This window comes from Pan troglodytes, chromosome 9 (assembly GCF_028858775.2).
Source record: "Pan troglodytes isolate AG18354 chromosome 9, NHGRI_mPanTro3-v2.0_pri, whole genome shotgun sequence".
NCBI lineage: Eukaryota > Metazoa > Chordata > Mammalia > Primates > Hominidae > Pan > Pan troglodytes.
Window position 1 is genome coordinate 21,908,113 of NC_072407.2, and position 12,018 is coordinate 21,920,130.

The 12,018-nt window shown below is 41.7% G+C and overlaps 2 protein-coding genes across 16 annotated transcripts in view; one reads left to right on the plus strand and one right to left on the minus strand.

Annotated features, from left to right (window-relative positions):
• KCNC1 (potassium voltage-gated channel subfamily C member 1) overlaps positions 1-5,530 on the plus strand; it is a 120,828-nt gene extending 115,298 nt beyond the window's left edge. Inside the window, exons 3-4 of one of the 2 annotated variants that reach the window (XM_016920524.3) lie at positions 3,377-3,512; positions 5,358-5,530. In XM_016920524.3, coding sequence (XP_016776013.1) covers positions 3,377-3,512; positions 5,358-5,406 — 185 coding nt within the window. In that variant the 3' untranslated portion in view covers positions 5,407-5,530. Of the gene's footprint in view, positions 1-3,376; positions 3,513-4,632; positions 4,652-5,357 lie in introns of those variants that run through there. The other variant, XM_063783886.1, reaches the window with a different exon arrangement.
• The window catches only part of SERGEF (secretion regulating guanine nucleotide exchange factor), a 225,045-nt gene that overhangs the window by 62,195 nt on the left and 150,832 nt on the right, over positions 1-12,018 (minus strand). The window lies entirely within an intron of this gene.

Sequence of the window (12,018 nt, forward strand, 5' to 3'; positions counted from 1 at the left end):
TAATGACATAAATCCATTCATAAGGGTGGACCCCCATTACCCAATCACCTTCCAAAGGCCCCATCTCCCAGCACTGTTACACTGGGGACCAAGTTTCTAACACAGGAACTTTTGAGGAGCATATTCAAACCATAGCAGATGCCTAACAGGACATTCATGCTCTCCAAATCCTAGCCTCCTCAGTAACAACATGGGGATAATCATCTTCCCATCCTGCCCTTTACTCCCAACACACATGTACACATACAGGGCTGTTGCAATGACTAAATGTTATAATGGGTGTAAAAGACCCAGACAGACATATGGGTTGTTATTAGAGTCCTGAACAGCACAACTGATCATTCTGGTAATAAATGGACATCCTGCCAAGATCCTCTGTCACTTAAAGAGAATTTAATTATGCTCACTAGACAGCTCCTTCTAGCATCAGAGAGTGAATGTTTGCAATGCATTTTATAATGACTTTCAATAAGGCCTGAAACCAAGAGGTTAATATTCTGAGAAAAATCCATTAACCAAAATACTGCATTCTTGGAGTACTCTGGTAATCATGGCTCCCTGGGATATTTTCCCACTCTATCACATATACGTATGCATTTCTATATACACTTGCACACATCTTTCACTGGCAGCCTATTTCTAGAAAGCAGGATTCAGCAAAAGGGAAGCTGGGCTTGGATTCCACCACCAGAGGGGCAATTGTAAATGGGCTGGGGGACATTTATTCCAGTTTTCCAGAGGTTTCTGGTGAAATGTTAGGAGACCTGGCTGAGGTGTCAGGAGACCTGGGTTGTAGTTCACATTCTGCTGCTTATTCACTATATAACATTGGACAACATGCTTGACTCAGCCTCGATGTCCTTTTACATAAAATAGGGATGATACCTACCTTAGATAAATTAGCTAACCTCCCTAGGGTAGTATTTCCTCTGCTGTGAAACTGTCACAATTACTATGTATATAACTGTACCGTGTGCTGGCCCTGTGCTGAGGGCTTTGCATGCATTCTTTCACTCCTCCTTACAGTCCTGTGAGATGGGTACTATTATCTCCAGCTGACAGAAGAGGAAACCTATGCTCAGAGGAGTTCAATAATTTGTACCAGGTCATATAACTGTTAAGTTACAGAGTTAGGATTCAAACCTTGGTGTCCTTGATTTGAAATGCAGTGCCCTTAACCATGAAACCATATTCCTATACCAGAGAGCTGTTGCAAGGAAGAAATGAACAAACATTAATTATTATGTGTCTCCTGTGTATCTAGTAGTTTGCATCTCTCTTCTGTAAGACACATGAGTAAAAGGATGCTCTATAGAGCCCCCACACATGAGGCTGCTCTGTGACTGTGGGGCCCTGTGTGGGGATATGTGCATTTTGAGAAGGGAAGGGACAGACAGGACCTGGTAGAAAAGTATTTACTGCTGCGCTTCCCAAAGTCATGAAGTCAGCCATACTAGAAACATGGATGAGGGTTATGGATGAAATTTCTCCAAAGTTTTAAAAGTTGGAGAGTTAAAGGCTGGCGTGGCAGTGACAGAATCTTGCTGAAGACTAGAGTAAAACACTTGCATTCATGCATTATTGCAGATTTTTAAGCTGATGTATCCAAGGTGACTGTGCTGGACACTAATGAGGAAAAAGATATGACTGAAATGGCAGGAGTACGTGCCTTCAGAGAAGCTGGACAACCCCACCCCCACTGCTTACACAGAAAGGATGAAGGGACACAAGGAAGAACCCACATTTTGAAATCTTAGGCTGGATTGAACTAAAAATAGACCTGTGATTCAAATGTCTATTACTGAGTTCTCTGCTTTTGCACTCTGGAAACCAGGTTGTTTCACTCCCCATCAAATCTACCTCCCTAAGGTGTTCATTCCCACAGCTTGGAGACACAGCAAAGTAAAAACTGCTGAGAGTCTAATGAGTGTGTGGTACCATGCCGGGCCCTTTATACCCATGATCTCATCTGCACTGCACAATAACCTTGGGATGCATGTACAGAGGAGGAAACTGAGGCCCAGTTAGGTAAGATGACTTGCCCAAGGTCATTCAGCTACTAAGTGGCAATACTGGGAATTGAATGAACTCAGGTCAGTCTGACTCCCGAACCCATGCTCTTTCAAACAGAAATCCTTGCTACATTGCAAAGAGGCAGAGCTTCATTTTAAGCTTAATGAGTAATGAAAGCAACATTGCTCCCTAATTTACCTTCTGGCTCTGGGAAGGACCCAGCAAGGCAGCCATTTGAATGATTCATTCCTGTGACTGACAAGGAGACTTCTCTTGGTTATAGCTTCAGCAGCTGCTAAATCTGCTACACACCACCCCACCTCACCCCCTCCATTTGGCTCAGGTAGGTGGAATTATTTATGTAAGAATTTCAGTGGCCTCCTGCCTTAAGCATGATTATCACAGACTTTTAAGTGATAAAAATGTCATAAATCACAATAAAGGACAAAAGGAGTCAGGGTCAGGGAAGGTAACAGGAAAGAAGATATTCTGAAAAGCAAAGAAGTAGGTACAGATGCAACAGGGTAACTCTCAGCATTTACATAAACACTTTCCTAGCAATTTATTCATCTGATCCTCATAATACCCTGGTAGATGTTAGTATCTCCATTTTACAGATGAAGAATGTGAGGGTTAGATCTGAGGTTCAAGGTCAGACCGAGGGTAGGATAAGAACCCAGGTCTCCTAATTCTCGCTCAGTGCTTCCCATAACCCACTCACCCAATAAAGTGAAGACAGAAATCCATGAGAACTATCAGAGAAAGAACTCTGTAGTCTTGCCCCTCTGCATGACAGGACCAGGGAGGGGAAAGTGGCTGTGACAGTATCAGAGAGTAGTAGCACAGAGTCTGGAACTGTGGGCTCAGGAATATTTTTCAAGTCCCACCTTAGATATATACTACTACATAATTGTGTGACCCTAGGCAACTCATTTAATCTCTGCTCTGATTTCCTCACTTGTAAAACATAGCAAACAATAGTACCCACTTCATATGGTTGTTGTGATGATTAAATAGAAGAAAAAAATACCATACATGAACAGTGCTTGGCACCAAGGCAAACAATCAGTAAGTGTTAGCTGTCACTGTTTTCATCATTATCATCATGAACGTGCCCAACACACTGCTTGGCACATGAGAAATGTTAAGTGAATGTTCATTTCTTCTCCTTCCCCTTGCTCCTGTATTTCCCAAGGCACCACACCCCCATCTGTTATCTGTAGACCTGTTAAGACGAGGTCTAGGGTTGAGGAAGAGCACACAGTGCTTCTTCCCAGGCAACGTGACTGGGCTGGCCTTGTTTACTGGGGCAGTGAGCTGCTACACAAAGTCATTAATCATACGTGGTGCTATGTGCTTTCAGGTCACTCTGCAGAAATGGACAACTCCATCTGGTTTTTCCTCAGGGAGACAGAGCCTTCCCATGTATCCACGTATGGAGTTCCTATTGAGGACTCAACCTTTGCAATAGCTTCTTGGAATCTGGAAAGTCTACTAAGGTGAGTTCGTCCCTATAAAAAGGGATCAGGAGGCTGGGCACAGTGGCTCACGCCTGTAATTCCAGCACTTTGTGAGGCCGAGGCGGGTGGATCACCTGAGGTCAGGAGTTTGAGAAGCCTGGCCAACAAGGCAAAGCCTGTCCCTACTAAAACAAAACAAAAAAAAAAACATATACACACACACACAATTTAGCCAGGCACAATGGCGCACACCTGTAGTCCCAGCTACTCGGGAGGCTGAAGCTGAGGCAGGGGAATCGCTTGAAATCGGGAGGCAGAGGTTGCAGTGAGCCAAGATCACACCACTGCACTCCAGCCTGGGGGACAGAGCAAGACACCGTCTCAAAAAAAAAAAAAAAAGGACCAGGAAAGCAGTCTTTGCCCTGGGCCAAATTATTGCAGCAGCAAAAATAATCACAGAATAGTGACACTTACATAACATAATTAAAGCTATCACAACACCATACCCTATAGCAGGGCCACTTAGCAGAAACACTGTGTACATATACATAAAGAAAAAAACTGTAATTAAGTAGCTCTGCTTCATCAAGCTTTCTCTACAGAACCAACTCCCCGACTTCTCTACAGAGCTGAAAGTTTTCATTCCAACCTTCTACCAAGTAGTCCTGTTTGGGTAAGATGCCTATTGTTCCACAGGCATCTTACACTCAGTTGTGCTAAAAAATAAATTCATTACCTTGCCCAAAGCCTATTCTTTCCTCTCTCCAGGCATCTCTCTTCTCAATGATGACATATCTACCCAGTCTACCAAGGAGAAAAGGGTACCACATCCTTGATCCTGCCCATTCTTCCCCTTCCTTTCTCAATACTTTTCATATTAGGCCACTTAATTACTGACTAGCACTGGCTTTCAAATCTCTTCCCTACTTCCTATTTCTGCTGCCACTGCCTGTCCTTCCTGACAGTTTGCCCTGTGGATTTCAAGCTTGATAGCCAGTCTCCACAGTTGTACAAGCCATTTCCTCACCAAAATATCTTAATTTGCATCTCTTTCTGGGTCTGTTTCTCTAGTTGAACTTGGACTGACACACTCTGTCTTTGAAACTAAAACTAAATTCTTATTTTAGTAGAATAACATTTTGTTTCTCACCTTTGACAGGTAAAAATTGATAACTGGATCATGCTAAGTTCTGGCAAGGATGTGGAGCTATAGAAATCTGCATTTACTGCTTCTGTCAAGCATCAGGCACTAAGCTTGGTCCTTTATATATATTATCCCGTCTAACTGTCATAGTTGCTCTGAGCATTTTCATTCTTTATCTACATAGGGAAACTGAGGCTCAAAGAGGTTATAATTCACTCAACATTGCATTGCTAGGAAGGAGCAGAGCTGAGTTTCTTTCATGGACTTAGTGTCCCTCTCAAAATCACATCAACTTCATTTGAAAATTATAATGAAACTATTAAAACTATAATATTCTTACTTTTTATACAAAATTATTATCTTTCTTTTCCAACCATACTTGTACTTGTTACAACCTCAGAAGGTCTATATAAAGTAAAGCGGGGGAGTAGGAGAGCCAGAGTATTATCTTTATTTTATAGATGTGCAATTGGAGCCTTTGGAGGGCGAGTAAATTACTTAAGGTAATTTAAATTTCATTTTAAAATTGAAGATTAACAAAGGTACCTGGACAGTTTAAGGAGCCAGATTAAAAAGACATCTTCATTAGGGGACAGTCAGTACTGGATTTGGAAACGGTCACAGTTTTAAATACAGTAGTGCCCCCTTATCTTCAGGGGACATGTTCCAAGACCCCCAAGGGATGCCTGAAATCTCAGATAGTACCAAACTATATATATTTGCTGTTTTTTCCTATACAGTAACAGGCGGATAGTATATACATCATGGACACACTGGACAAAGAGATGATTCATGTTCTGGGTGGGATGGAGTGACATGGCATGAGATTTCATCACGCTACTCAAAATGTGAAACTTTTGCATTATTTCTGGAATTTTCCATTGAGTATTTTCGGACTGTGGCTGACTGCAGGTAACAGAAACTGTAGAAAGTGAAACTGCAGATAAGGGGAACTACTGTTCTCCCTCTGAGATACGATTTGAAGCAAAGGGGCCTGGGCTGAGTGGTGGGAGATCTGCTTTCTTAGTCTGCCTGGGCATGTCCTCTGGCTGGCTCACAACTGAAACATATCACTGCCCCTTCTAAGACTTGAATATTTCACTTACAGATGAAGATTGGGAACAGTTGGCTTCTGAGATCCTTTCCAGCACCAACCCACTTTAATTCTATAAACCCAACATTCCCAAGTATACCATGGTCATCTGTACTTTGCAGGCTCTCTCTAGAATGGACAAAGGTTATTCTGCAGTGTGGGCACAGATGTGGTCCTGTAATGCAAGATACTGAAAACCACATCCCCACCCCTAACCCACAAATTTCCTCTCTAGGCCTCTTTTATAGGAATGTCTTCAGACTACCCCACTGCCTATCCCACTGACAATTTAAAGGCAATATAACTAACAAGCTCATCCTTTACCCTCTGTCAATATCTCTGCTGCCATGGCTGGCTCCCCTGTGCTCTGGCCTCCCTAGTGCAAGCTGACTCAGTCAATACCCAAGACTTACCATTTCTACCACTAGGCCCTCTCTTATATTGATTCCCAATTACACATTACTTTGTTGACTTCTGTTCATATTCCACCCTTTAGATCCTGAATTCATCATCCTTTGTGTATATAAATTCCCAGTTTTCAGAAAAAGTGAAATGTTCCCCTTCTATGCCTTCATGGAGACAGGCTGCAGCTGGAGCCTTTTGGCAGCCAAAAGAGACCCCTTTGCAGCTCTTAACAATCTGTTACTGAATAATTTGAGAGACTATTGCTAATTATGAACCTGTGTCTTTAGATACCCAAGTCCTTAAGCTGCAGAGTACCCAGGACAAGGTTCTCCTCCTTGAGCAAGTTACCCTCTCTGCCGTAGTTTCCCCATCTGTGAAACAGGTATAATAATAGTACCTACCTTACTGTTGATGTAAAGAATCAATTAATAATGTATGTAAAATGTGTAAAACCACACATAGATGAATGTTGACTATTACTGTTATTATGGTTCAATAAATATTTGAGAGTTGGTCACACAGTGTGTTGGCTTCCTGGACTCTTCTTCCCCCTTAACTTTCCTAAAAAGCCAAGCTATTGAAGTCATTATCTTTTTTTGTTTCTTAAACCACATTTGAGTTCATATGGTGAGCCTTGGCAGAGCCCCCAAAAATAATGAAACAAAAGGAAACATGTCTAAACAGGTCTACAATTTGGCATAGTACTGGTTTGGTACAAACCTATGCAGCCTAGGGAAATGGAGAATATAATATCTCCAGTGTGGGTGAGTAGCAGAAACTACCCAGAAACAAGCCAAGTCAAAGGCTCCTGAGGCCATGGACTGCTAGGTCACAGTGACAAAGGTGGGACCTTTGGAGCTCACCTCTAAAGTTGCTGACGTTCTATCTCCAGAGGGGTGTAATGTGCCAGCTGAAGTTAGGACTTGTGGGTGACCGTTCTGGACATAGCCCATAACTTGCTGTGTGACTTAGGGCAAATCATTTCCAAACTTAGGCCTTAATTTCCTCTTCTGTAAAGATTAGGCTGTTTCTGAAGTCCCCTCCACCATGAAAGTCTGTGGTTCTATGACCCCAGGGCTCTTCTTACATTAGATCAGCTAAGATTTTGCTTCTCCCCACTCTGAAAAGCAGTCCCTCCCAGAGTAGAAGCATATAAATCTTCTTTGGCTACCCTCTCCATTTGGCAAAATTAAAATTTTTAAAAGCATCTGTCTAAGAGCTCCCCATATTTTCCCCCCTTCTTGCTATGTAATGCCATTTGGTGAAAACTTCTTCAAGTAAGTTCCCAACTGATCTTAGTAAATTTCCTTCACAAGAAGTATTCATCTCAGAGGTGCTGCCCGAATAAAATGAACGGACTCACAAAACTCACAAATACAAAGGCCACGGTGCCAAGGCTTCAGCTTTGAGTGGCTTCCCTTCTGTCATACTGTGCAGTCACACAACTTCCAGCCTGCCTCACATTCTCAGGGCCACTGTGGGACCACTTTCTCTATCCTTTTCAGCTGTGGCCTACAAACAGTAGTAGGAACTTCCATTAATCGGGGTAGATTGAGCCCATACCTTTATCTCTATTTCCTTCCAAAACCCTCTTAAGCCAACTGTAAAGGAACAAAGAAAGTATGAATCCACCAAGAAAAGAGGAATAGAAGAAGAAACAAGATAGTTCAACACATTTCAGATGAATACCACAGATGAAGGAGGTAACTGATTATGCAGAGTGGAGGAGGCTGAAACCCTGTGCCTGCTGCAGGGAACAGTGAGAAGGAAACAAATTTTGTCTTGGAAGACAATGAAAAGCCTCAGGACTGAGAAGCACCAAGTGTCTTTGAAAGTCGGGTAAGGATAGGGCTGAAATCAGAGGGGTTGCCTGAAAGTATATTTATGGGGGGTAGTTAGACGCCCAGATTCTCCCCAACACACATAACTAGGCAACCTATCTCTTGCTATACCTAACGAACACCACACATTTATTATCTGGCAAAACTGACCCAGGGCAGCCCTGGATCCGGAAAAAGAGTCATCAGAGGGTGGGAGTGAGGATCAGAATGAAACAAATGGGTTAAGTGAGTAAGTGACAGTCTAAGTAAAGGATGATGGGACTCCCCCCAGCCCCCTTCCAGCATCCTGCTCCAGAAAGTCAACAACTAAGCATATACACCCCAAGACAGAAGATTAGGGGAAAAGTTCATAAATATTGATCTCTGGAAGTTTACCAATGGAAAAGCTTCCCCAACTCATCAGTCCAAACATCTTACAAGGAAGTCAGCAGCCAGTGCATCCTCCCCATGCCCACAGAGTCTCATGTAGTATCTCTTTTCAATATAAACAGCCAGCTAAAGATCATCAGATCTTTAGAGAGGAAAACCTCTGTATCAGTTAGAATCTCAGCAGAAGACCACATCAAACTGGACAGCAGGTGAGAGTTTAATAAAGGAACCATTTACAGAGGTATGGACAATGTTTATATTCCAGGACTATTAGATAAAACTAGAGCTCTACCACCTCTAAGCCTGAAGAAGTAAGGGAAAGGAGTGGTTACCCTTGGAGAGGGTGAATTGGAGAGGGTGAAGTTAAGGAGAGGGACACCAGACTGGAATCCCTGATAGAGGGATGCAGCCATGGCAGGTAAGCAGGGAGAAGCTAGGAGAATAAATACCCTGACCTCATTGTTTTTCAGTCCTGAGATCTGCCATTCCTCTCATTAGCTGAACCCAATCAGAAGCCAGAGGGCCAGTTGATGCAGGCCATAGAGAGGCCATCCTCCCTAGGGATATATGGAGTGTGAAAAAAGGTGGATAATGCATCTACAGGGCAAACAAAAAACATAAAGCACAGTCTCCAGTGTGAAAGACAGAACCCAAAACAAAGAAATAGAAAATTAAAAATTGGAAAAAAACAGAGTCAAGGCAGAGAAGAAAACATTTTTTTAAACTCTATAATTAATATCCATAGAAAAATGATAGATGATATGGCAATATAAACAAGAAAACTATTTTAAAGGATTAAAAATAAGAAAGAACCTTAGAAATTAAAAATAATAGCTGAATAAAAGTTCCATTAGAAAAGTTGGAAGATCAAGTCAAAAAATTTTCTCACAAAGTGGTAAGAAAAGTAAAAACATGCCCAAGAGGAAAGAAAAGATAAGAAAATTAGGAGTCAGGAAATTCAATATACATTCAATAGAAGTCCCTGAAAGATAGAACAAAGAAAAATAAGGAAAAAATTGTAAAACAATTTCAAGAAAGATTTCCCAGAACTGGCAGGCCTAAGCCTCTGGACTGAGAAGGCTCAATAAATACCAGAAAAACGAATAAAGAAGATACATATCAAGGCATGTCATCATAAAATTTCAAAACACTGAAGTAAAGAGAAGTTCCTAAGAATTTCAAGGAAAAAAAAATGGCAATGTACAAAGAAACAGGAATTAGAAAAAGCAGCAGACTTCTCAGTAGTAACATTAGATGCTAGAGGACAATGGGAAATGCATGCAAAAGTCAGAATGAAAAAAATTGCCAACCTAGATTTCTACAAACAGTGAAAGTGTCAATCAAGTGTGAAAATAGAGTAAGTATATTTTCAGAATTTCAAAGAATCAAAAAATTTATCTTCAACTCCTCTTTTCCGGGAAAGGTACTGAGTCCTGTGCCCCACCAAAATGAGACTAATCTAAAGAAGAAGGAAGATAGGGAACAGGGATTTAACACAGGGAAATGGTAAAGAGAAGTCATCACGTAACCACGGTGCAGGCCTAGAGTAACCATTTCAGAGTGGAACAGAAAGGCTGAACCCCAGAGTGGCATGTGGTGAAAGTGGGGGTGGGGAGACTGCTGAAAGAGTTGACGTCTTTGACCATGTTGCAAAGCGTGTAAGAGGTGTTTTATAGATGTTTTGGAGGCATTTGGGAACAATTAGTAATTGGTATATAGAAAGTCAGTTAAAGGAAGGGGAAAATAAACAGGCAAGTTTAACTCCAGGAAAAGAAAAGTATAGCATAGGAACCATATCATGATATATTACTTGGCTTAGCAGTGAGAACAGTATTTACACTACTCATAATAATAGATTAATGACTTAACTACAGGTGAGGATGGAGGGAAGGGAAATGAAGGTGGTGGTATAAGATAATTAAATTTTTATTTATAAGAAAGCAACAGATAAAATTTACTTTAAAATTGATATCTTAAATAGACATTTAGTTTAGAAATATAGAGATAGACACCCCAAAATAATTCAAAATGGTTGGCTCCGGAAATTGGACAAAAGAGTGGGAAAAGATGAGGCAGAAATTGCCATTACTAAGCCTTTTAGTATTTAAAAAATTTTTAAACTATGTACATACACTATTTTGTAATAAACAAAAGGTAATCTAATTTAAGAGTGCATGCTCCAGAATCAGATAACCTAGCTCAAATCCTGGTTTCCTCAAATATGAGTTTAAGATCTTAATATGTTTAGCTTTTCTGAGCCTCATTTTCCTCATCTGTAGAACAGGGTTACATGTTAAGAATACAGAAGCATATGTAAGATACACACAGAGTGGATGTAACAGTGTGTAAGAGCTTAGTGAGACAGTGTAAGAGTTGAGTCCGGCACTTGGCATACAGTAAGTTCCCTGAGGAGGAAGAAGGGATCATCATGAGATGGTCAGATCACCTCAGCTTTGTTTCAAGAGTGAAGGCTAAACCCTCTCCACCCTAACACCCACAATAATCAGGTAGCAAGCAGTGAGGGAAAGGGCCATTTCCTATGTCCTCTCACTTCATCCACAAGGCTTAGCTTCATACTGTGTACCCAGGAAGAACATTTCCAGTAATGCATGTCTGTGGCATTGACTTAAGAATAGAGGAGCAAGAGAGATGACAAAGAGGGCCATATGGGAAGCAAGGCGAAACACCAGAAAGAGCACTGAAGTGAGTCAGAGGAAACAGAAACAGACATTCTGAGCACCTACTCTGTGCCAAGAGCTTTTCCATAAACCACATAATTCGCTCCAATGATACACACATACAGAAGCTATTATTATCTCAGTCTTTAAGGATGAGAAACCCACAGTTTAGAGAGGGTGGCAATCTTGCCCGTGGTCAGATATTAAGATATTAAGCAGCAGAGCTGGAAATGGAACCCATGACTTAACAACTCCAAGGCCTCATGCCCCTTACACTACATTATGCTGCTTGGGGCAAATCATGCAATCCTTCTGAGATTCCATTTCCCCACTGTACAGTAGGGATTGTACTTTCTCTGAGAACTTCAGAGTTACTGTAAGAATGAAAGGAGTTGGTGAGTCAAAGAGCCTGATACACTATGAAGCAGTGAGCACACATGAGGACCTACTGACACATGCATGCGTGCCGCAAGGGCTACACTGTGGAGCTTCCTAAGTCAGCTGTTTGGCTTGGTTGTCATGGGAAGAGAAAAGGGCTGGCTTTGGTCTAGGCCTGGAGTTGCAACTAGAATGGGGCAGAATCTGGATAAAGGAGTCTGATGGGGATTCTAGAGCCACAGTCAGACTGTAAATCATGACATCCCCCATCCAATAGGTCGGTAGCATCTTGTCTCGCTAAAAAGCAAAAACTTACCAAATTAATATCTTACAAAGCCACAAGATTAAAACCACTGCCATTCCTCCCAGGTTTCTCTGTTGAACAGTACTAGCTTCTAAAAATAGATCAAATCAAGTCATTTCTCTGCTTTAAAACCTTTACTGCACCTTTACCCCACAGGATGAAGTTCTAGTCCCTTAGCCTGACATTAAAGCTTTTATGACCTGAACGTAGCCATCACTGTAGCCTTGTCTCCCACTGCTCTGCTCCCCTCCAGAGGCCCTCATTTCCCCCAGTTTGCCATGCCTTCTCCATACTTTTGTTCATGTTGATCATATTCCCTGGAATACCTTTCTC